At 39.8% G+C, this 26,786-nt stretch overlaps 1 protein-coding gene across 3 annotated transcripts in view; it reads right to left on the bottom strand.

Annotated features, from left to right (window-relative positions):
• The window catches only part of lrrk2 (leucine-rich repeat kinase 2), a 305,946-nt gene that overhangs the window by 160,025 nt on the left and 119,135 nt on the right, over window positions 1-26,786 (bottom strand). For all 3 annotated transcript variants that reach the window (XM_051934956.1, XM_028812383.2, XM_028812390.2), the window contains exons 13-15: window positions 11,231-11,355; window positions 10,100-10,236; window positions 2,175-2,319 (exon numbers count right to left, since the gene is read on the bottom strand). In XM_051934956.1, coding sequence (XP_051790916.1) covers window positions 2,175-2,319; window positions 10,100-10,236; window positions 11,231-11,355 — 407 coding nt within the window. The remainder of the gene's footprint in view (window positions 1-2,174; window positions 2,320-10,099; window positions 10,237-11,230; window positions 11,356-26,786) is intronic.

The raw sequence follows: 26,786 nt of genomic DNA, 5'->3' as shown, positions 1-26,786 counted from the left end.
ACTCTTGAGAATGCAACATATAGTTGTACAGGAGAAAAGCAATCTTGCCTGAAATCAATGACAACCTTTTGTAGGTCTATGAACTTAATTTAAACTTTAGGTTTACACGTTGCTTTCTCTCCGAAGTACCTGCACTCATGAATATGTCTGTATGCGTCAGTCGCTCAAATCACCGCGGTTCGCACCGGCGAAGTTCTGCTTTTAAATTGTTATTAAGAAGAAAAGAAAACCTTTTAAAATTGAGGGAAAATATACCAATAACAGTTTGTTAAGGATCTGTTTTTTTTGTGAAGCTGCCTTCACTCGAGTGATCACTTCGAGCTTTAAGCCTGAGAAATCACTCCGTAAATGCACACATTTAATTGCACATCTGTTAATATGTATGCTTACAAAGTATTAAAAGACACTCAACAATTACACAGTATTAAAAGACACTCAACAATTAATGTCATTTACCTTCGTTCCCGCGTTTGACTCGTGCTGTAAATCTCTTCCTTGTTTTCAGTTCACGTGATTACGTAGGAGGCGTAATACGTGATGACGCGATACGTGACTCTGCCTCCTCCATTAGAGTATATGGACAAAAAACAGGTTCCAGTTATGACCATTACGCATAGAATTTCGAAATGAAACCTGTCTAACTTTTGTAAGTAAGCTGTAAGGAATGAGCCTGCCAAATTTCAGCCTTCTACCTACACGGGAAGTTGGAGAATTAGTGATGAGTGAGTCAGTCAGTCAGTGTGTCAGTGAGGGCTTTGCCTTTTATTAGTATAGATTTGAATGGCAGAAACAATTTATTCACAAAACATACTTCAAATGTGCAAGATGATTTACAGGAATGTCTCAACCTGTTCGCCATCATGTTCAACACATGTACCATATGTGGCATATAAATTGTCCACAAAAATTGTATATAAGTACAGTAATCCCTCGCTATATCGCGCTTCGCCTTTTGCGGCTTCACTCCATCGCGGATTTTATATGTAAGCATATTTAAATATATATCGCGGATTTTTCACTGCTTCGTGGGGTTCTGCGGACAATGGGTCTTTTAATTTCTGGTACATGCTTCCTCAGTTGATTTGCCCAGTTGATTTCATACAAGGAACGCTATTGGCAGATGGCTGAGAAGCTACCCAGCTTACTTTTCTCTTTCTCTTGTGCTGACTTTCTCTGATCCTGACGTAGGAGGATTGAGCAGGGGGGCTGTTCGCACACCTAGACGATACGGACGCTAGTCTAAAAAAGCTGAAAGATTATCTTCACGTTGCTATCTTTTGTGCAGCTGCTTCCTGAAACGACATGCTGCACGGTGCTTTGCATACTTAAAAGCTCGAAGGGCACGTATTGATTTTTGATTGAAAAACAAACTCTGTCTCTCTCTCTCTTTGTCTGCACCTGACGGAGGGGGTGTGAGCTGCCGCCTTCAACAGCTTTGTGCTGCGGTGCTACGCATACTTAAAAGCAGCCCTATTGATTTGTTTGCTTTTCTCTCTATCTCTGTGACAGCCTGTGCTCCTGACACGCACTCCTTCGAAGAGGAAGATATGTTTGCATTCTTTTAATTGTGAGACAGAACTGTCATCTCTGTCTTGTCATGGAGCACAGTTTAAACTTTTGAAAAAGAGACAAATGTTTGTTTGCAGTGTTTGAATAACGTTCCTGTCTCTCTACAACTTCCTGTGTTTCTGCGCAAATCTGTGACCCAAGCATGACAATATAAAAATAACCATATAAACATATGGTTTCTACTTCGCGGATTTTCTTATTTCGCGGGTGGCTCTGGAACGCAACCCCCGCGATGGAGGAGGGATTACTGTATATACATAGCAGTATCATTAGTGTTATCGTAATTTTGACTCACCCTTTATATATATAACCATACATACACAGAGTTAAAGAGAGAAATAGATACACACATACAGCAGTAGACATACAGTAAAATATGATCAGCAGCAATTTACAGGCAAATAACTTGTGTACTTGAAATCTTGACAGTGGCCATATTCAACACATTTATCAGAGAACAAAATACAACTTCTTATCTACGTTTTATAATATAATTCTGAACAAATTCATGCTAATTCAGCTTTGCACTTCCTTTTAAAAAAAATAGTTTCACTGAAGTAATAGTTAAGACAATCACTTTAAGTTAGCTCTAATTTCTTACTCACCTTTTTCATCTGGGTACATCTGCAAAGTGTGTAGAATGGTGTCAATTGCCCCCTGCTGAGCCATTAGCTCCAGTGCTCCAGAACAATCAACCAATGAACAAAGAACACGCAATCCACAGTCCTGAATGACTGGGCTCCCAATAAACTAAAAAGAAAAAGAGAAATATCTTTGATGCATGCGCAATTATAGCATAATTGTGGTTTTTCTATATGAAATTCTGAATGTTTAAAAAGACTTACACTTTTGATATATCAGGACAAGCACTACTTAATCTGAAACTGCATGTATAATACCATATGAGTTCCTTAAAAGGTTCCACTGGATACTTGCTAATTTAACATATGAACAAGGGTTTTAATACTAAATTAACAGTAATGTAACAGAATAAAAAGTACTCAATAACAGAAACTCCAACCACTAATGTACAATACACACAGCACATATCAACAATGTCAATAATAAACAAGCTGTAGCTCCAAGAAGCAAAGATCAATGGCCAGTTCTCCACAAAGAAACATGTGCTTTGTCCATTTAAGAAGTATTACATTCACTGTTCTTGACCAACTACAAAAGCAATTTAGAGGAAGTATGTAATGGAGAATTGGAATTATAAATAATCACTAATTACTATTAGCTGCTGTCCTTTATGGCCATTCTTCAAAAATTGAATGTATGTCTATTGGGCAATAAACATTTGAGAAAAATACAGTCCAAACACTCTTATGTAGAACCCTCGTCATCATCTGAGTTCAACTGTGCTATAGCGCATCTTTATGTGAAAACAGCAGTGTCAGATTGGGGGGAGAACATGACTGGGAGAATAAAACTGAATAAAAAAAAACCAAAGCTAACCTTTAGAAGTACCATAAATTTACACCAGCTGTTACAGACTCAAATCAAATGTGTGTTTTGATTGTAAAATAGGAAGAATAAGAGCAGCTCACTTCTCAAAACAAGTCGTCTGGGATTGAACTCGTGACCTTTTGATTACCAGTCAGCAGTTGTTACCGCTGCTCCATCAAAGCAGTCGTATTAAAGATGTGTCAATGTCGCATCCTAACGCCGGTTCTTTTTCTGTAGTTATATTCTTGAATAAAAATGTACTTGTCTCAGACAGCCTTGGTATCACAATCCCTCCTAACCCATTAACAGCTGTGTTCGGTGTTCTTCCAGATGGACTTGAATTGGAGAAGGACAAGCAAACTGTGATTGCATTCACTACACTTTTGGCACACAGACTTATTTTGTTAAATTGGAAGAATCCTAATTCTCCTCTTATAAGTCAGTGGGAAACCGATGTTTTATATTATTTGAAATTGGAAAAAATCAAATTGTCAGTTAGAGGATCTGTACAACATTTTTTCAAAACATGGCAGGATTTAATCAATATTATTTTAGAATAAGAGAAATAACTATTATTGCATTTTAACTCCCTTCTCCATCTCTTATTTACATAGATATTTACTTCTCCCTTTCTTTTGTTTAATGTTGCCTTAATAAAAAGCCTAAAGCAATTTTCCTTTAGCTAAGCTCTCCTTCTCAGGGGTGGGGTTTGATTAGTCTTCATATTTGTTGGGTTATAAATTGATCTGTTTGTATGGAATGATTACAATGAAAATTAATAAAATAAAAATATTAAAAAAAAAAAAATGTACTTGTTTTGTTATATTTGTACCATTTGTGAAAGTGTTTATTTGATATTTGGACTTCAGGCTTCACACATTATATGCTTCATGTCTACAATTTTTCAGTTATTACTAAAACATTAAAACATTTCTGCTTTAACAATGTGTTTACATAGATTGCTGTAGACACGGAACACACATAAAATGCATGTGTTCCAAATAACAATATAGTATTTACTCTATACAACCCTAAGCAACTGACATGCAGGTAAACAAACTTGAGCTGAGAAAACTTTGTGCGGCAGTGGGGGGATGTGATAGGGCTGCTTGCTGCTTACTGACACATTTACAAGACAAAAGACTCTGACGGAGAGTTGCAAAATAACAGAGTATCCATGTTTAAACAAAATGTGAATGTTTTAAGTTCAACTCTGAAAAAAAGAAGGTAACATGATTTCTGAATAGATCAACAGAGTTATAAGTTACAGGAAGAAAACAACAGAATTAGAGAAAAAGCCACAAAAAAGAAAAGTAAAGAATGCAAATCTATAGTAATTACCCAAATTTTGTCAAAATTAATATGAACTGCAACAATCCACTGGAATGTACTGTTTTTGAAAAACAAACATTTATGATAGCTCAAAAATGTATCTTAGTTTGCAATTAACCTCCTTAACAGATTTTTTTTTCTCCAGCCATCTGGAGTTTTTTTTTTGTTTTTTCTGTCCTCCCTGGCCATCAGACCTTACTTTTATTCTATGTTAATTAGTGTTCCCTAATTTTAATTATTTATTTTGTCTTTTTTCTCTTTCTTCATCATGTAAAGCACTTTGAGCTACATTGTTTGTATGAAAATGTGCTATAGAAATAAATGTTGTTGTTAACCATAAACTTAAAACTAAAGTACAGAACTGAGGCACTGAGAACACCAAAAACATATCTTTTACCTGGTAGTTGCCTATCTGTGTTTAACACAATAAACTAAGCTTTGTCTGCCTGAAGTGATATTTCACAATGATAGATTTTTGGCCTGTTTTGTCAATTTTCTGCAACACATCACTGATATTACTGTCACGGTCCAAAAATGAACTTCCATATACAATTATATTGTCAGTTTGACATATGCATTACAAAATTCACCTTCTAAAAGGAAAGGCTGCTGAAGTGATTGACTGTAGTACACTCAGGTGACAACAAAAGTTGTTGGAGTTCTACATTCCTTTGGTAGCTCAAGTTAGTGTTACATATTTTCAAAAAGAATATCCTCAATGATTTGAAGTGAATGACTTGGTATTGCTTATTTACCTCCTTCAAACCCATGCACATGGGTTTGGACATTTTTTTTTTTTAACTACTATGGGGAACAAACATTTAAAACAATTTTATACACATCAGAGTGAAACTGAATGTAAGGCCTTATACATTCAGAAAAGCACAATTCCTGAAGTTCGATAAATTACACAGAGGTTTTGGATGAAAAATTGATTCTAAATTTTGAATGCAATTAATTCCGTACAAAGCAGGAAAGCTGCATGTGTAAAATTACCTCTGTTAATGTTAAATATGTTCAAAAGGCTAGGAAATATACCATATTTAAAAATAATATATAAACACTGCTATTTTACAAAAAAAAAATTAATAACCCTTACAGTGAGTATGCTATATACCAACTCCCTTACTCCTTACACCCAATCTGTTAAAGGCTATTATTATGTTATTTACTATTAAACTTATGATGACCATTTACTATAATATTTACCCATAAAGAATCTGCGCTTCCAGAGGTCTTGCCATTTCTGCTAGACTTTAATGGGTTATCGCTCATTTATTTTTTGGCCCAACATATGTGGATGATTTAAACTATTACATTCAAGCCTTGGTAATATCAAACCAAGTCTGTCCATTATCACAAATGTTTTCATTTAACAACCTGGCCCTCTGGCTGCAAAAATAGCCAGAAAATCAGGAGAGTGCAAAAGGAACTGAACAAATAGAATCTTTTCAAAGATTTTCAAAGATACTGTATGTCTGGGACAAGACCCATTCTGTGAACAATGTCATTAACACTAGAATCCCTGAAGCCTATGAAAACACCCTTAATCCCGGGCCACCTTAAATTCCTTCACACCTCTCCATCAGCGTCTTTTGGTTTGTAAATGTGTCGATCAGCGCAAGCAGCAAGCAGCCTGCTATCAACCCCCACCCAACCCCACCCCCAAACCAATGCAGTTCAAGTCACAGAGAAGAATCTCAGAGCTAAAGTCTGTTTATATGTACGTTAGGTGCCTGGAGTTGTAGAGGGTAAATAATATATCGTCGTTTGAAATACATACATTTCATGTGTGTTCAGGGTGTATAACGATCTGTGTAAATGTAGGATGAAATGCAAAGCAGGAATTGTTGAATACATAACTAAAAAAAAGAAATGTTTTTCATATTTTAGTAATAATTGACGAAATATAGACATGAAGTGTATAATGTGTGAAGACTTAAGTCCAAATATCAAATAAACACTTTCACAAAAGGTACAAGTATAACAAAACAAGTGCACTTTTATTCAAGAATATAACCATAGAAAAAGAAATAAGGTTAGTGTATAAGCTGACACTACTGCTTGGGTGGTGCACCGTTAAGAACTGCTGATTCGTATTCAAGAGGTTCCCAGTTCAATTCTGAGTGTGTCCTTTTTGAGTACAAAACAAAAGACATGATGAAGAGATGCAAAGGTATTTAAGGTGGGTCAGGATTACAAGTTTTTTCATAGGTTTCAGGGATTCTAGTGTTAAGCACCACTCTTGCTAGGTCATTACTTGTTTGTCAAATATTTTTGGATTCACAATTACTCTGATGTTTTAGTAGCATTATTCAAATTAAATAAAAATAATAATAGTAATAATACCAGATTAATTAGTACTCAGAAAAAATCTATTGTGATTTCTTACACTAAACAACTCACTCAACATCTTACTTTGCTCAGCATAAAGAATTTTAATCCATCCTTCACAATCTATACTAATAAAAGGCAAAGCCCTCACTGACTGACTGACTGACTCACTCATCACTAATTCTCCAACTTCCCGTGTAGGTAGAAGGCTGAAATTTGGCAGGCTCATTCCTTACAGCTTACTTACAAAAGTTAGGCAGGTTTCATTTCGAAATTCTACGCGTAATGGTCATAACTGGAACCTATTTTTTGTCCATATACTGTAATGGAAGAGGCGGAGTCACGTATCGCGTCATCACGCCTCCTACGTAATCACGTGAACTGAAAACAAGGAAGAGCCCCAAAGAGCGATGAAGAAAACATTCATTACACAATTGAGAAGGCGCAAGAGAGCGGCTTATGTGAACTGACCGAATGCAGCACGAGTGATCACTTCGATACTGCGGAAACAAAGCACGGTGTAAAACGTAAGTTTAAATTAAGTATATAGAAACGCTACCGCTGCCGTTTGCAATACCATATTCACGAGATACAAGTTTAATGAGAAACGCTTCCGCTGCCGTTTGCAATACCATATTCGCGAGATACAAGTTTAATGAGAAGACACGAGGTATAAACGAGACTTTCGATGACTTTGTAACGGATTAAAAATTGCTGTAGCGAGAAACTTTTAAGTGCCGGGTCTTAGCTAACAGCACGTAGAACACAGCACAACGGAAACAAAGCACCGTGTAAACCTAAAGTTTAAATTAAGTTCATAGACCTACAAAAGGTTGCCATTGATTTGAGGCATGATTGCTTTTCTCCTGTACAACTATACGTTGCATTCTCAAGAGTGTGCTTGCACGGCTTGGTCATATTACAACCGGAGTGCTGAACTGACAACGTGGTATACAAACAGAACTATAACAATCGTAATAAACGAACAAAAAAACAGCGGACAACCCGTAGATTAAATAAAAAGGCTGCTTCCGTTGGAGAAGCAAGGAAAAAGGAAGACCTTATATGGCGTTCGTTTATAAAACAGCGGAGAGGGTGTGTGAAGGCAGCTTCACAAAAAAACAGATCCTTAACAAATTGTTATTGGTATATTTTCCCTCAATTTAAAAAGGTTTTCTTTTTTTCTTAATAAAAATTTAAAAGCAGTACTTCGTCGGTGCGAAGCGCGGGGATTTGAGCGACTGACGCATACAGACATATTCATGAGTGCAGGTACTTCGGAAAGAAAGCACCGTGTGAACCTAAAGTTTAAATTAACTTCATAGACCTACAAAAGGTTGCCATTGATTTGAGGCAAGATTGCTTTTCTCCTGTACAGCTATACGTTGCATTCTTAACAGTAAGCTTGCACGGCTTGGTCATATTACAACCGGAGTGCTGAACTGACAACGTGGTATACAAACAGAACTATAACAATCGTAAAAAAAGAGAAAAAAAAGCTAAGAACCCGTGGATTAAACAAAAAGGCTCCTTCCTTGGCGAAGCAAGGAAAAAGGAAGACCTTATATGGCGTTTGTTTATAAAACAGCAGAAAAGCTGTGTTAAGGCTGCTTCACAAAAAAACAGATCCTTAACAAATTGTTATTGGTATATTTTCCCTCAATTTAAAAAGGTTTTCTTTTCTTCTTAATAAAAATTTAAAAGCAGTACTTCGCGGGGATATATATATATATATATATACACATATATATGTATATATACAGTAATCCCTCCTCCATCGCGGGGGTTGCGTTCCAGAGCCACCCGCGAAATAAGAAAATCCGCGAAGTAGAAACCATATGTTTATATGGTTATTTTTATATTGTCATGCTTGGGTCACAGATTTGCGCAGAAACACAGGAGGTTGTAGAGAGACAGGAACGTTATTCAAACACTGCAAACAAACATTTGTCTCTTTTTCAAAAGTTTAAACTGTGCTCCATGACAAGACAGAGATGACAGTTCTGTCTCACAATTAAAAGAATGCAAACATATCTTCCTCTTCAAAGGAGTGCCCTTCAGGAGCAAAGTCTGTCAGAAAGAGAGAGGAAATCAAACAAATCAATAGGGCTGTTTGGCTTTTAAGTATGCGAAGCACCGCCGGTACAAAGCTGTTGAAGGCGGCAGCTCACACTCCCTCCGTCAGGAGCAGGGAGAGAGAGAGAGAGAGCCAGAGAAAAACAGTCAAAAATCAATACGTGCCCTTCGAGCTTTTAAGTATGCGAAGCACCGTGCAGCATTTCGCTTCAGGAAGCAGCTGCACAGAAGATAGCAACGTGAAGATAATCTTTCAGCATTTTTAGACGAGAGTCCGTATCGTCTAGGTGTGCGAACAGCCCCCCTGCTCACACCCCCTACGTCAGGATCAGAGAAAGTCAGTGCAAGAGAGAGAGAAAAGTACGTTGGGTAGCTTCTCAGCTATCTGCCAATAGCGTCCCTTGTATGAAATCAACTGGGCAAACCAACTGAGGAAGCATGTACCAGAAATTAAAAGACACATTGTCCTCAGAAATCCACGAACCAGCAAAAAATCCGCGATATATATTTAAATATGCTTACATATAAAATCCGCGATAGAGTGAAGCCGCGAAAGGCGAAGCGCGATATAGCAAGGGATCACTGTATATAAATATAGATATAGATATATAAATATATATATATATATAGATATAGATATATTCACGGCATTTGTAGTCTGTGTCACAATCTGATTGTATGGGTGGTTACCTACCAGGTAACGCTTGTGGTTGGCCAGCAATCTGCTAACATCCGCCACGGTGCCCTCAGTTTGTGAGGAGCAGATCATACAATGGTTGAAATAGTTTACTGTCAAATAAATGCAAAGAGTACACGACACGTGTTTCGCCCTCATTCTGGGCTCATCAGGCGTACACACTCCACTGCACTCCCTCTCAGGAATCGACCCCGATCTACATGCTGTCAAATTAACGAACCACACGCCGTGGATAAAAGGACATTAAAATTAAAAAAAAAATCCAATTTTCTCTGTTGAGAAAGGTCCAACACTTTTTTCAGAACTGAACAGTGGTACAGTCATAGCGCTGCTGGCTTGCAGCAAGTTAGGTCCTCCCTGCATGGAGTTTGCATGATTTGCAGGACTCAGTGGGTTAGATAATGACTGATTTATTGTAAGCAATAATATTGTGCCTAGGAGTTCACAGTTACATATTTTCTATTATACAGTTCTTGAAAAACACCAAAGGAAAAAAAGAACAGCTTGCTGTGAATTCTTCAGTGTTTACTACTATATGTGGGTTATAAGTTGGGATTTGCATTTTTTTTTATTACAAGGAGTATGTAAAGTCAAAAAAAAAAGTTAATTTCTATTTTAAATATTAAAGAAATGTAGTATTACCTTGTTAAGAGTATCAAGGACAAGGGTATGCGCTCCTTCTAAAACACATTGGTTTTTAATCACTTTTAAGGTAACATTGATCATATCAGATTCTTCCATGTCACACTGTAATGGCATCTTTGTTTTTCCACTTCTGTCTAAAGCAAATAAAAACAAAAACGACACACCACACTTCAAATAATTTAACAAACAACAAAAAGGTTAATCTGTCCATAACATGTACTACCAAAATGATCTGGAATATATACTTTGTTAATGTATTCCATTCAATTAGCCCAAAAGAAAATATAACTTAACATGAGGATTATTGTAAAACAGTTTCATAATGCAAACAAAACAAAAAAAAAATCACTTTTATGTCCTCAATTCTTCTTTCGCCTGTAGTCAAATATCTTGTTTTGGGATCTCTACATCTGATCACTTTGCACTGCCAGATTAGCAAATACACACGTCAGAGCTTCCATCCCAAACCCAAGACATTATTATCTCAATTCAGAATAAACCACCTTGCATCCATTTAAGAATATTTCAAACTACTTCTCCAACAGAGAAGCCTAGAGACCAAACCAGTAGCACTAGAGTTTAAACAAGAAATAATGTGTATTGATGAGTCACATTCATGCATACACTTGCATTCACTCACACTTGGAACAGTTCAGAATTACCAACTAATCATACACAACTTTTAGATAATAATGGGGAACCAAACTATCCAGAGAATATCCATATAAATACTATGGGTGTATATGCTGAACAGGGTTTAAATCAGGACAAAGATGAGGAACTCTATTTTACAGCATCAACAGTGAAATTCTTGAACATGCTCTTTGTTTGGAAACATGATTATTAAATATATTACTCTCAACTAAACACACATAAATATTATATAGGAAATGCATACTCTTCTCTTGATTATTTAATTCTTTTCTACTATCTTGCTTTCCACATTTCATATTAAATGAAAGAACAGTTTGCAAACAAGCCAAAACATTTCAAATTCACTACATTAGATTTCCCTTCTTAAAACTTATAATAGGAATTCTAATAAGGAATGACTTTCTTTTATCGGTTTAGTAATTAAGTAATCTGACAGCTTAATAAAAGATGATCTAACTGAGATCCAGTACCAACCAGAACTGACAAAGAGCAAGGCAGCACGAAGGGCTTCAAGCTGAACTGAAGGAGAACACTTATGGACTTTCATAGCATTCAGAATCTCAGCCATGGCCATGGTAGCCACATCAAGGCATGCCACACTAAAAAGCAAGAGGTGAGAAATATGTATCAGGAACAGCAGTAATTATTTTAGGTATTATGACTTTCCTGAAGCCAGTAACTTAATATAATTTATTGCATATATAGTAGCATAAAGCAGATGAAGTAAAAAAAAAAGTAGCTTTAGGAAGTAAATTTTGGAATGGTCCAGACACAATAATCCCACATTTGATACCTTTTTGTTATGACATAAAAATTGAAGTGTACTGAAATTAGCTCAGCGTATGCTGTTGAAATTGAACCTTTACTTTGATTAACACTAGAATCCCAGAAGCCTACGAAAAAAGTCACCTTAAATTCTTTGCACCTCTCCATCAGTGTCTTTGTTTTGCAAATGTGTCAATCAGCACACGCAGCCTGCTATCCCATCCCCCACTGACGCAGCTGAAGTTCTCCCTGCTCAAGTCTGTTTAACTGGATGTGAGGGGCCTGGAGTTGTATAGGGTAAATAATATATCTTTATTTGGAATACATACATTTCATGTGTTTCCGTGTCTTCAACGATCTAGGTAAATGTAGGATAATAGGAAATGCGAGGCAAGAAATGTTGAACACATAACTAAAACGGAATCTTTTTTATGTTATTGTAAAAATTAATAAAATGTTGACATGAAATGTACATTGCATCCAGAAACTATTCACTGCGCATCACTTTTTCCACGTTTTGTTATGTTATAGCCTTATTCCAAAATGGATTAAATTCATTTTTTTCCTCAGAATTCTACACACAACACCTCATATTGACAACGGGAAAAAAGTTTACTTGAGATTTTTGCAAATTTATTAAAAATAAAAAAATTGAGAAAGCACATGTACATAAGTATTCACAGCCTTTGCCATGAAGCTCAAAATTGAGCTCAGGTGCATCCTGTTTCTCCTGATCATCCTTAAGATGTTTCTGCAGCTTAATTGGAGTACACCTGTGGTAAATTCAGTTGATTGGACGTGATTCAGAAAGGCACACACCTGTCTATATAAGGTCCCACATGTTGACAGTTCATGTCAGAGCACAAACCAAGCATGAAGTCAAAGGAATTGTCTGTAGACCTCCGAGACAGGATTGTCTCGAGGCACAAATCTGGGGAAGGTTACAGAAAAATTTCTGCTGCTTTGAAGGTCCCAATGAGCACAGTGGCCTCCATCATCCGTAAGTGGAAGAAGTACGAAACCACCAGGACTCTTCCTAGAGCTGGCCGGCCAACTAAACTGAGTGATCCGGGGAGAAGGGTCTTAGTCAGGGAGGTGACCAAGAACCCAATGGTCACTCTGTCAGAGCTCCAGAGGTCCTCTGTGGAGAGAGGAGAACCTTCCAGAAGGCCAACCATCTCTGCAGCAATCCACCAATCAGGCCTGTATGGTAGAGTGGCCAGACAGAAGCCACTCCTTAGTAAAAGGCACATGGCAGCCCGCCTGGAGTTTGCCAAAAGGCACCTGAACGACTCTCAGACCATGAGAAAGAAAATTCTCTGGTCTGATGAGACAAAGATTGAACTCTTTGGTGTGAATGCCAGGCGTCACGTTTGGAGAAAACCAGGCACCGCTCATCACCAGGCCATACCATCCCTACAGTGAAGCATGGTGGTGGCAGCATCATGCTGTGGGGATGTTTTTCAGCGACAGGGACTGGGAGACTAGTCAGGATAAAGGGAAAGATGACTGCAGCAATGTACAGAGACATCCTGGATGAAAACCTGCTCCAGAGCACTCTTGACCTCAGACTGGGGCGACAGTTCATCTTTCAGCAGGACAACGACCCTAAGCACACAGCCAAGATATCAAAGGAGTGGCTTCAGGACAACTCTGTGAATGTCCTTGAGTGGCCCAGCCAGAGCCCAGACTTGAATCCGATTGAACATCTCTGGAGAGATCTTAAAATGGCTGTGCACCTACGCTTCCCATCCAACCTGATGGAGCTTGGGAGGTGCTGCAAAGAGGAATGGGCGAAACTGGCCAAGGATAGGTGTGCCATGCTTGTGGCATCATATTCAAAAAGACTTGAGGCTGTAATTGCTGCCAAAGGTGCATTGACAAAGTATTGAGCAAAGGCTGTGAATACTTATGTACATGTGATTTCTCAGTTTTTTTATTTTTAAGAAATTTGCAAAAACCTCAAGTAAACTTTTTTTCATGTTGTCATTATGGGGTGTTGTGTGTAGAATTCTGAGGAAAAAAATGAATTTAATCCATTTGGAATAAGGCTGTAACATAACAAAATGTGGAAAAAGTGATGCGCTGTGAATACTTTCCAGATGCACTGTATAATGTGTGAAGACTGAAGTCCAAATATCAAATAAACACTTTCACAAAAGGTATAGCAAAACAAGTGTGCCTTTATTCAAGAATATAACTGAAGAAAAAGAAATTATTCAATTTACATGTTGCTGTCAATGAGTAAAAACTGAAGTCCAAATACCAACTGCAAGGTTGGTGTTGAGGTAAGAACGGCTGTCACAGACGCAAAGTAAATGTATGTAATTATTATATTAAAGTAATAATAACAGCAGCTTACTACTATAATGGTATATGCGGGGAAGACCTGGGATCAAACCCGCAACCTCTTGATGTAAAAGCAGCCGTTCTTGCCTATACACAAACCATTTGATTGATATTTGGACTTCAGTTTTTACATATTGACAGCAACATATAAACTGAATAATTTCTTTTCTTCAGTTATATTCTTGAATAAAGGCACACTTGTTTTGTTATACCTTTTGTGAAAGTCTTTATTTTTGAACTTCAGACTTCACACATTATACATTTCACTTCAACATTCTATTAATTTTTACAATAACATGAAAAAAGTTTCAGTTTCAGTCATGTGTTCAACATTTCTTGCCTCACATGTTTTATTATCCTATATTTACATAGATTGTTGTAGACACTGGAACACACATGAAATGTATGTATTCCAAATAACAATATATTACTTACCCTATACAACTACAGGCATCCCACACCCAGATAAACAGACTCAAGCAAGGAAAACGTCAACTGCGTTGGTCAGGGATGGGATAGCAGGCAGCTTGCTACTTGCAAAACAAAGACATTGATGAAGAGGTGAGAAGGAATTTAAGGTGGCCCAACATTACAACTTTTTTCGTTGGCTTCAGGAATTCTAGTGTTAGTAAGCCAAATCTTTTTTCATATCTCATGTTTAAGCAGTGTTAATAACGTAATGAATGTTAAACATTTAAATATTAGGCTTACAGGAGAGTACATTAGTAAAATACACTTAACATTTCTGATATATTAGCTATATTCTTTCTAATTTTGGCTCTGAGTAGTATAAACAGTATATAATATGTAACTGTCCAGGCAAAACAAAGATTATCTGTTAAAACATACCTCTGAGCTCAGATACAAATAGTATACAGTAAAATATTGAGGAGGCAAAAAGTAAATAAAAATGGTGTAGAGTAGTAGACCTAAAAAGAACAAGGCAAAATACAAACAAACCTAAAATATATCAAGACCTACTGCTTCTCCAAACTGCAGTCTGCAGTGGTAGTCCACTCATCTGCTTACAACAGCAGCAGGAGTAATAGTAGTTGAAGTAGTACACGAAGACCTTCAAAAAATCTACCTCCAGATAAACCAATTTCTTCATCAATCCGGCAATAGTACTGGATTGGTAATAAAATTTTGACTTTGGTATCAATACCAGCTTTCAGACTTCAGTACTGGTACCAAATTAGTTAAGAAGCAATTGAGTGCCCCAGGAAATCGTGGATAAGTTCAAGCAAAATGCAATAAGTGGGGGGTGGAGTCCCCTGTGAACTCCAAATCACACCATACTTGGTACACTGTGCCATGTCCCATATTGATTCAATAAATCCCTGTGAAGTTGTGATTTCTTTGAAGCAAAATGAGGGAGGGGTCCCCCATGAAGTGGCAAGTACGTTGAAGCAATAAGGGGATTGGGTCGAGGTCTCCTGTGAACCCACGATCACACAATACTTCGTGCCACATCATATCATGTCCTGAGCATGTCAAAGCAAAGAAAACCAGACATTTACTTTCTGTATCAAAAACTTTGACAAACAAATTGCTGGTACTGTACCATTTTTAATTTGGGTTTGTTTGGTACCTTTCCAGGACACTTACTTAAAATTTCACTTGCTTTTTTATTTAATGCTTCTGTTTCCTAGATTATCCAACTTGTACTGATTTACATGCCATTTTAAAGGTATGATGATGCGTTAGTTACTGTTTAGAAGTGATCCTTCTGTGCATTATCATTACTTCAACACGCTTCAGATCCCAGTGGTGCCAGGTGAAGGCCTACCTGTACTCTGAACTGTTCAGAGTACAATAAAAACACACAAAAACTCAACCGATGTACTCTTTACTCAAATACCACACAAAAGCACTACCTTTCTTATCCACTATGTTTCTTAACCCAATCGAAGTAAGTGTTTGCCCCCTTTCCTTCAGGTTCTGAATTTAACTGACTACTAGCATGGAGGTGGATTTAAAGCTCCTTCCAGGGTTGCCTCTGGTCCAAGCTCCAGAATCACTTTCAGGGTCAGAGACTACCTTCTATTTCCTCTAAGGTCACCAGGCTAAAATTGCTATTAGATGGAACTGGTTTCCCTGAACCTCTAAAGATACAATTGGCCTCAAAGGACCATTTCTCCTGGGCAACTCCTCTGCTGCCTGCACTCTTCAAAGGACAGAATGGGACCATACTTCCCCTTCTAAGGCTGTGTGCCTCTATCTTCCATGATGCTTTGCTACATCTGGCATTAGGGGCATCTCTGTATGTTTCTCTCAAATTGAGACCTTGAAATGAGAGTAGAGGAGCTCAAAAAATACCTAGATGGATATAATACAATTGGATGCTTAGGTTAAAATTCAACCCTCAATCAATAGTATTTGTACGCTATTATTTTAATTCATCATTAAAAAATTTTGACTTTGCAAAGGTCTGTAAACTTCAATTTCTTATAAACTTCCAAATGTCTGGTTTTTGACAACATAACAGGATGTGCATGAGCAGCAGCTGCTATTCTGAACTCACTTCTGGTTTCTGTTGTAAGACACCTTAATTCTATTGTTAGGATTTTTAATTAGCTCCTTAAAAATATTGTTTTTTTAACTGTTGTGAGGAGGACATAAACAATTTGACACAGGGCAGCGTTAATCTTTCAGGCAACTTCCAAGGAAAAGATGGAGCAGCAACACTGTAAGGGCTGCTATAGGGCTAAACAACCTGCATGAATGCTTAGTATCCAAAGAAGGCAAAAGACAGGGGTACCTGTATATATATATATATATATATATATATATATATATATATATATATATATATATATATATATATATATATATACACACAGTGCATCCGTAAAGTATTCACAGCGCATCACTTTTTCCACATTTTGTTATGTTACAGCCTTATTCCAAAATGGATTAAATTCATTTTTTTCCTCAGAATTCTACACACAACACACCATAATGACAACGTGAAAAAAGTTTACTTGAGATTTTTGCAAATTTATTAAAAATAAAAAAATTGAGAAAGCACATGTACATAAGTATTCACAGCCTTTGCCGTGAAGCTCAAAATTGAGCTCAGGTGCATCCTGTTTCCCCTGATCATCCTTGAGATGTTTCTGCAGCTTAACTGGAGTCCACCTGTCGTAAATTCAGTTGATTGGACATGATTTGGAAAGGCACACACCTGTCTATATAAGGTCCCACAGTTGACAGTTCATGTCAGAGCACAAACCAAGCATGAAGTCAAAGGAATTGTCTGTAGACCTCCGAGACAGGATTGTCTCAAGGCACAAATCTGGGGAAGGTTACAGAAAAATTTCTGATGCTTTGAAGGTCCCAATGAGCACAGTGGCCTCCATCATCCATAAGTGGAAGAAGTTCGAAACCACCAGGACTCTTCCTAGAGCTGTCCGGCCATCTAAACTGAGCGATCGAGGGAGAAGGGCCTTAGTCAGGGAGGTGACCAAGAACCCGATGTTCACTCTGTCAGAGCTCCAGAGGTCCTCTGTGGAGAGAGGAGAACCTTCCAGAAGGCCAACCATCTCTGCAGCAATCCACCAATCAGGCCTGTATGGTAGAGGGCCAGACGGAAGCCACTCCTTAGTAAAAGGCACATGGCAGCCCGCCTGGAGTTTGCCAAAAGGCACCTGAACGACTCTCAGACCATGAGAAAGAAAATTCTCTGGTCTGATGAGACAAAGATTGAACTCTTTGGTGTGAATGCCAGGCGTCACGTTTGGAGGAAACCAGGCACCGCTCATCACCAGGCCAATACCATCCCTATAGTGAAGCATGGTGGTGGCAGCATCATGCTGTGGGGATGTTTTTCAGTGGCAGGGACTGGGAGACTAGTCAGGATAAAGGGAAAGATGACTGCAGCAATGTACAGAGACATCCTGGATGAAAACCTGCTCCAGAGCGCTCTTGACCTCAGACTGGGGCGACGGTTCATCTTTCAGCTGGACAACGACTTTAAGCACACAGCCAAGATATCAAAGGAGTGGCTTTAGGACAACTCTGTGAATGTTCTTGAGTGGCCCAGCCAGAGCCCAGACTTGAATCCGATTGAACATCTTTGGAGAGATCTTAAAATGGCTGTGCACCGAGAGAGAGAAAAAGATTATATATATATATCTATAATAATAAAAGGCAAAGCCCTCACTGACTGACTGAATGACTGACTCATCACTAATTCTCCAACTTCCCGTGTAGGTGGAAGGCTGAAATTTGGCAGGCTCATTCCTTACAACTTACTTACAAAAGTTAGGCAGGTTTCATTTCGAAATTCAACGCGTAATGGTCATAACTGGAACCTCTTTTTTGGCAATATACTGTAATGGACGGCAACTCGATGGCCGTGGGAGGCGGAGTTGAGTGTCACGTCATCACGCCTCCCACGTAATCACGTGAAAAGACTGTGAACGCAGTAGGGAGAAATGAAGGAAGAGCCGAAGAACAAAAAATTCATTAAACAATTGAGAAGGGAGCGAAACAATAAGAAGCGAGCGACTGAAGCATACAAGCATCTTCATAAGGGAAACAAAGCACGGTGTAAAACGTAAGTTTAAATTAAGTTTATAGAAACGCTCCCGCTGCGGATTGCAATAACATATTCGCGAGATAAAAGTTTAATGAGAAGACATGAGGTATAAACGAACCACACGCCGTAGCGCAACGTTAGTGGCTTCAACTCTGGCGCTGACGATAGAGATTCGATTCCCGAGAGGGGATGCAGTGAGTGTGTATGCCTGATGAGCCCAGAATTAGGGAGAAACATGTGTCGCATACTCCTTGCATTATTTGAAAGTAAACTATTAAAACCATTCTATGATCTGCTTCTGGGAACAGAAAGAGGGCACGTGGCGGACGTAAGGCGACTTGCTCACCAACCACAAGCGTAACCTGGCAGGTAACCACCCATACAATCAGATTGTGATTCAGAAAACGAATGCCATGAATGTAATTACCACGAACTATAGTACATACTGTCAAATAAACGAAACACACGCCGTAGCGTGACAGCTGTGAAAAGGGAGGTTCACAAAAAAACAGATCCTTAACAAATTATTATTGGTATATTTTCGATCCGTTTAAAAAGCTTTTCTTTTCTTCTTAATAAAAAATTAAAAGCAGTACTTCGCCGCAACGAAGCGCGAGAATTTGGCTATATATATCTGCTTCTCGCAATTAAAAGAGGGCACGTGCCGGATGTTAGATGACTTGATGACCAAGCATAAGCGTTACCTGCCAGGTAACCACCCATACAATCAGAATGTGATTCAGACTAGGAATGCAATGAATGTAATTACCCCGATCTACATACAAGGCGAAAGTCTTACAACATTCAAAGATGATGGTTTGGGATAAGTACACCATGGAACATAAAACAGCTTATGAAGCCTTGAACCGAAGAAAGCAAGATCTCGGAGATCGTAAAAAAAAAAAAAAGGAGGTAATGTCGTTTTACTCGCTGTAGATTTTAGTCAAACATTACCAGTTATTCCACGAGGGAGACCAGCAGATGAACTCAACGCGTGTTTAAAATCCATGCTTCTCCCACGGTCGGTTATATGTCGCGTGTTCTCGGGTAGGTACACCAAAATATGTATACATTTAAGCATGTAATGGGCAAACAAAAAATGAGGTATACCCGAAGGCACTGCAGTAGTACTCAATGTAACTTTACTTCTTAAATGTTAATGTTTTACTGTTTAATAATTTATACGCTTCTTATATGTTGTTCAAATTCTTTTATCAAAATACCAGTGACAGCGCAATGCACGATAACATGGAGTGAATACACCATACGCATCCGCCCACGGCCGCCCTGGTGTGCGCAGATAGGAGTTGATTCTACAATAAAATAAAATAAAGATAAAAAGAGTAATACAATCATCACCCATAAAGCGGATAGTAGACGTGACGTACTATATGTGTACCAGATTTCAAGTCAATAGGTGAAACGGTTTGCGAGCTACAGGTGATTTAAAATCCTGGACAGACAAACGAATAGCCACGGTAGCAAATTATAGAAGAAGATCTTACTGTTTAATAATTTATATTTATATGAAATGTGCTTCTTATATATTACTTCATATTCTCATATGATAATGATGTTAATGTTGTTTATATTGATTTCTATGTTATTGTAAGTGCATGTATGTGTGTATATGTATGTGTATATAATATATGTGTGTATGTGTGTGTGTATATATATATATATATATATATATATATATATATATATAGGGCATATAAGAGTCCACGGGCTTCCCTACAGCGACTCCTGGTGGTCCCCAAGGCATCCAGCAGGGCTGTGCATAAAAACTACATAGTCCATGAGTCCCTGCTGGAACTCGGGGCACGTCCATGCTGCAGGGAAAGCTCCACCTGGCGGCCTGGGGGTATTGGCCGGAATGAAAAGCCGGCCACATATCACAGTACCCTTCCCCCAGCGAAAAACCACGATTTTGAGCAGCCAGCCCCGCGAGGGACGTTTTCATCCAGGAGTATCCGTATGCCGGTCCTCGGCATGGTTGTCTAGCCTCCCCGGAGAACCTTGGGGGAACGTTATAATGAGAATCCCTCTGATCCCCTGTCCTCCGAGGACAACATCGCCATAGGTGTCCCGGCCGACAACAGTTATAGCAAACCCGCCGTCCTCTGTGAGACTGGAACTGCCATGGAACGTCCGGCTCCGTATCCGCCCCTTTCTCCGCCAAGGAGGGTGTTATTGCCGCCTCGTTGCTCTCTGCCCTTTTCTCTATCTTGTCAGGAGACCCGTGTACCAGCTTGTGGATCTCCTGCTTACTCTGGGGCTTGTGCACAGCATGAGGCTCTCTATGGAGAAGAGAGAGCCTCTTTGCTGTTTGCACGCCCGTTGTCCTATACAATATAGGAGGCGGCGTCATTAGTAACCCCTCGCCCCGGGTAACAGCACTTTTCAGCTGCCCCGGTTTGATTGGCACTTCCTCCGCCCCTCCATTAACTAGCGACAACTCCCTCTTCACGCGGGACGGGGTCTCGAGGTCCGTATCGCTCCGGTAAGCCATCTCGTATCGCTGTCCTGGTTCGATGGGACCTTCACCCGTCCACTCCGTCACCATGCCATTCTCAACTGTCAGGCACACAGCGCTTTGGCAGCCGCTACTTATTAACCGCGGTGCCGGATCGCACTGTGTCCCTTTATTATATTCGGTATGGCTCGGGCTTACCTGTACCGCTGCATCACGCGAGTACGGGGCTTCTCGGCCTAATCGTTGCAGGAATTCCATCAGTCCCTTTAGCGGCGCCTCGGCTGTAGCTCCCAGCTCCTCCACGCGTTCCTTCAATTCTTTTAATTCCTGAAAAAAACGACTCACGGATCCGAGCAACTTCTCGATATTCCGCATGTCCAAAATATTATTTATTTCGACCGGAGGTAAGTTCGGTTCCGTATTCGACTCACCTGCCGACCAGGAGCCAATGAGCACGTCCATTCCAGTCACGTGCTCTGCTGGGCTTCGCGGAGGCTTCTGGTCATTGGAGTCTCGCAGTTCAGATGGCCTGGGCGCTGCTACCGGCTGAGAGCCAATGGGCACGTCCGTTGTCGGCACGTGCTCAGTGTCCCACAAAGACTCTTGGGCGTTGGAGTCAAAAGAGGCTCGGGTAGCCTCCAGCGGCCGACTGCGATCTACTTTTTCAAATTTATCTGCAGCCCATTCAGTCACGTCCCTCTCCTCCTTTCCTTTTTTTAATTTCGGCGCTGCTTCGCTCGCCACCCCCTTCCCTTTCAGGGAGCTTTGTTCCATTGGGGAAATGACGACCTCACCTATGGACTGGAGTTGACCTTCTCCTTCCCACAATCCATCGCGCGAGGTCACGTGGTCAGGATCCGCGAATGGGCTTGTTAAGTGACTACTCCCAGCCTGGCCTGCCTTCCGAGTATCGCGGCCATCTTGCCAAGTTATGACGCAGGCATCCAATGCACCGTCTGCTTTCTGGAAGCATGTCTCTGTAAAATAGGAAAAAAACATCCCCGAAACTTCAGGCGTTTTCCCGGCACATACCTCCGCACTTGGCAGCTGGGTTCCCAACCCTTTTTGGGATTCTGACACGACCAATGGCCGATAGCGTTCTTGCTGCTGGGCCACTCGAGCTTGCTCGGCTTTTATTATTGCCGATCCTCTTCACTCCCAGTCAGGTAAGTCCAGGTCATCTCGGCTTCTGTCATGTTTTTCACTCAGTCGGGATTGCCCTTCTTCTTTCCCGATTTCTTCCCCATCATGGTCTGTATAAGGCTCACTATTGCAGCGCTTTTAAAATGGAGTGTTTCTTCAACCTTCGGGTGCTCCGACGATATCTGCTTAGGGTTCTCTCCCCACAGAAATTTATTTAAATTCCGGTCCTCTGCCAAAAACTGACGGCCAGAGAATCCTGCCAAGACTACGCCACTGTGAAAGATTGAGGTCTCCGTGACCCCTTGAACCCTCTGAGCAGACGTCAGACACCATATAAAAGTCCAAATATTACTTTTATTTAGACAAATATGTGCACTAAGCACCCTATACTCCACAACACTCATATATAATAAATCAATAATCAATACACTAACCACCACTCCCAGACACGTCGCCACCCTACCTCCCAGCTCAGCTCGGCGTACTGGGCTTTCCCATAGTCCTTTATACTCCCTGACCCGGAAGTGGTTCCTGGCACAACCCACAAGTCCTTATTCCTCCCGGGTCAGGGTAAACAGTCCTTTTCTTCAACCTGGAAGTACACCGTTTTCTCCTGTCCTGGGATTATGACGTACTTCCGGGTTATAGGGCATATAAGAGTCCACGGGCTTCCCTACAGCGACTCCTGGTGGTCCCCAAGGCATCCAGCAGGGCTGTGCATAAACACTACATAGTCCATGAGTCCCTGCTGGAACTCGGGGCACGTCCATGCTGCAGGGAAAGCTCCACCTGGCGGCCTGGGGGTATTGGCCGGAATATAGAGATAGAGAGAGAGATAGAGATATATAGATAGATAGAGAGATAGAGATATATAGATAGATAGAGAGATAGAGATATATAGATAGATAGAGAGAGAGAGATAGAGATATATAGATAGATAGAGAGAGAGAGATAGAGATATATAGATAGAGATATATAGAGATATATATATATATATATATATATATATATATATATATATAGATAGATAGATAGATAGATAGATAGATAGATAGATAGATAGATAGATAGATAGATAGATAGATAGATAGATAGATAGATAGATAGATATATGTGTATGTATGTAGATATGTATATATATGTAGATATGTAAATATCTATATGTATATATATGTGTCTGTATGTGTATATAATATTATATATATATATATATATAATAATACATTTTTTATTTATACAAGGCGCCTTTCAGGGAACTCAAGGACACCGAACAAACAATAAATAAATAAATAAATAATTAATAAACGACACAATTATAAAAAACTTAAAACATCAGAAAATCTAGAAATTAAAACCAAACAAAACCATTATAATCAGGAGGAAAAAGAAAAAGCCATTTTAAACAGATGTGTTTTAAGTTTACATTTGAAGGATGAATATGATTTGATATTTCGGAGATCCGCAGGCAATGAATTCCAGAGCTTGGGAGCAGAACGGCTGAAAGCTCTGCTCCCCATGGTGGTTAGACGGGCGGGAGGGACAGTCAGATGGGTGGAGGAAGAGGATCTAAGGTTACGGGATGGAATGGCAACATGAAGAAGGTCAGACAGATATGGAGGTGCGAGGTTATGGATGGCCTTAAATGTTAATAGTAGAATCTTAAAATCAATACGAAACTTGATCAGGAGCCAATGAAGCTGCTGCAAGACCGGAGTAATATGGTGAATAGATGGGATTTGAGTGATGATACGTGCTGTAGAATTCTGGACTAACTGAAGCTTAGGAAGAGATTTATTAGGGAGACCAAAGAGGAGTGAATTGCAGTAGTCCAGCCGAGAAGTGACAAGACTATGAACAAGAATGGCAGTGGTATGAGGAGTGAGGGAGGGGCGAATGCAATTAATATTACGTAGGTGGAAGTAAGCAGACCGGGTGATGTTATTAATGTGACATTGGAAAGATAGAGTACTGTCGAGGATGACACCCAGACTCTTGACCTGAGATGATGGGGAAACAACAGAGTTATCAATAATAAGAGAAAGATTATTGGTTTTGGATAATGATGATTTTGAACCAATGAGGAGAACCTCAGTTTTGTCACTGTTTAATTTAAGAAAATTCAAAGAAAACCAGGATTTAATTTCAGCAATGCAGTCAATAAGCGAGGGTGGTGGAAAAGAGGAGGTGGGATTACCAGCAAGGTAGAGCTGGGTGTCATCAGCATAACAGTGAAAATTAATGTTATATTTGCGAAAAATATTGCCAAGGGGAAGAAGGTAAATAATAAAAAGAAGAGGCCCCAGGACAGAGCCCTGGGGCACACCAGAAGTAACAGCGGTGGGTTGGGATGTGAAGGTTTTAAGTTGTATGAACTGAGTGCGGCCTAAGAGGTAGGATCTAAACCAATCAAGTGGAGTGTGAGTAATGCCATTCAAAGATAATCTATTAAGGAGAGTGGTATGACAAATAGTATCAAAGGCTGCACTCAGATCAAGGAGGATGAGAACAGTGATTAGACCAGAATCAGCAGCCATAAGGAGGTCATTGGTAATTTTAACAAGTGCCGTTTCTGTACTATGAAGGGGGCGAAAACCAGACTGGAACTTTTCATATAGATTATTGTGAGATAAATGGGTGTGAAGTTGGATAGCTACTATTTTTTCAAGAATTTTGGAGATAAAGGGCAAGTTAGAAATGGTGAGAAAATTATTGAAATTAGTAGGATCAGCACCAGGTTTTTTTAGTATTGGGGTTATAGCAGCAGTTTTAAAAGATGAGGGAATAATACCAGTAGTAAGAGAAGAGTGAATGATGGCAGAAATGAGAGGGACTAGAGAGGGGAGGCAGGCTTTAACCAGAACTGTAGGCAGGGGGTCCAGCTGACAAGTAGATGACTAGGATTTGCAGATGAGATCTGAGATTTCAGAGGAAGTGGGAAGCTGGAAAGAAGAGAAAGAGTGAATAGGCGAGTGTAGTTCAGAAGGAATACAGAGAGGATCTGGACCAAGGTGCTGATGTATCCTTTGGATTTTCTCGTTGAAAAAAGACATAAGAGAATTACAGAAAGCAGTTGAATAAAGGTGAGATGGTAAAGAGTCTGGAGGTTGTGTAACATTATTAAGTAAAGAAAACAAAGTCTTGGTGTTACCTGTATTACAAGTAATTAACTGAGTGTAATAATTAGATTTGATTTGAGCTATACAATCCTTATAATAGAGAAGATGATTTTTATACATCTCTTTGTGGACAAAGAGTCCGGATTTTTTAAACAACCTTTCAAGTTGCCTGCCCTTAGCTTTCAGAAGCCGAAGTTCAGGCGTAAACCAAGGGGCAGAAAAAGAAAAAGAAACAGAACGGGTTTTTAGCGGAGCCAGAGAATTAAGAATACCATTACGACAAGTCTGCGGTGGGTTGGCACCCTGCCCGGGATTGGTTCCTGCCTTGTGCCCTGTGTTGGCTGGGATTGGCTCCAGCAGACCCCCGTGACCCTGTGTTCGGATTCAGCGGGTTGGAAAATGGATGGATGGATTACGACAAGTGTTATAATATGCGACCAGTTCTATGGGAGTGGATAAATTATAATAGTCCATTTGGGTATCAATTCTAGAAGACAGCAAATTCAAGTTAATATTCTTAATGTTGCGAAAGGCTATGAGACGTGGAAGCTTAGGAACAGAAAAGGTAAGTTTGGCATTGAATGAAAGAAGAAAATGGTCGGTTATAGTGAGTTCATCTGCTGTGAGATCAAAAGGAACAACACCAGAGCAGCAGATCAGGTCCAAGATATGTCCTTTACAATAGGTAAGAACATCAGTGTGCTGCTGGTATCCAAAACTCTCCAGGCAAGATAAAAAGTCTCTAGTGAGAGGGATATTGATATTGTCCAGATGTATATTAAAATCCCCCAGCAGAATTATATTTGGAGTAATTACAGATAAATGAGTAAGGAAGGTAACAAGATCGTTCAAAAAATTGTTGTTTGACTTAGGAGGATGGTAGGAACTGGGACAGACAGTTGACACACAGTCGATTCAAAAGAGCTAACAGCAGGAGCAGACAACGGCAGGACTTTCCACTTCTCGCGATATATAATCGCGACACCTCCTCCACGGCCAGAGGCATGGGATTGACAAGTGTAAACAAACCCCAGGGGGGTGCATTCATTAATTTGTGAAAAGTCTTGAGGTTGCTGCCAAGTCTCAGTTAAACCGAGAAAGTCAAACTTACGGTCAATGAGGAGATCCTGAATGAGATGTCCCTTGCTCGTGAGTGAGCGGATGTTCAGTAGACCAAAGCTGACAATGTTGCTGTCGCATTTGACAGTGGTGTTAGTTGACCGAGCTAAGCTGGCCAACACGCTATGGTCAGCGTTCCTATCTGTGTTGTGTGGAGGGTGCCGAAAATCAGACCAAAAAGAGTTAATTCCTTTCGAGACGTCCGTTCGGAATCTCCGGCGGGACCCACGGTGGATGTATCTCCGACGAGGGAGAAGTATGACGTCCGGGTCGAAATACAGCACCGACAGCACAGGCACAGACTGGAGAAGACGCAGTCGAAGAAGCTCAGCAGCTGGATACTGGAGGAGGCCAGTCGCAGGTTGGATAACGAGCGACAGAAGACTCCAAACAAGCGTTAACCAGGCGATTATCCTACCAGTCCACATTGTAGGTGAGGAGGCCACAGGCAGCTCAGACGTCCAGAGAATAAGCCGGTAAGTTTCAAACGAAACGGAGGTTAGGCTGAAGCTAAATGCA

This window comes from Erpetoichthys calabaricus, chromosome 1 (assembly GCF_900747795.2).
Source record: "Erpetoichthys calabaricus chromosome 1, fErpCal1.3, whole genome shotgun sequence".
NCBI classification, from domain to species: Eukaryota; Metazoa; Chordata; class Cladistia; order Polypteriformes; family Polypteridae; genus Erpetoichthys; species Erpetoichthys calabaricus.
The sequence above is the reverse complement of the archived record's forward strand: the minus strand, read 5'-3'. Positions and strand labels throughout refer to the sequence as shown.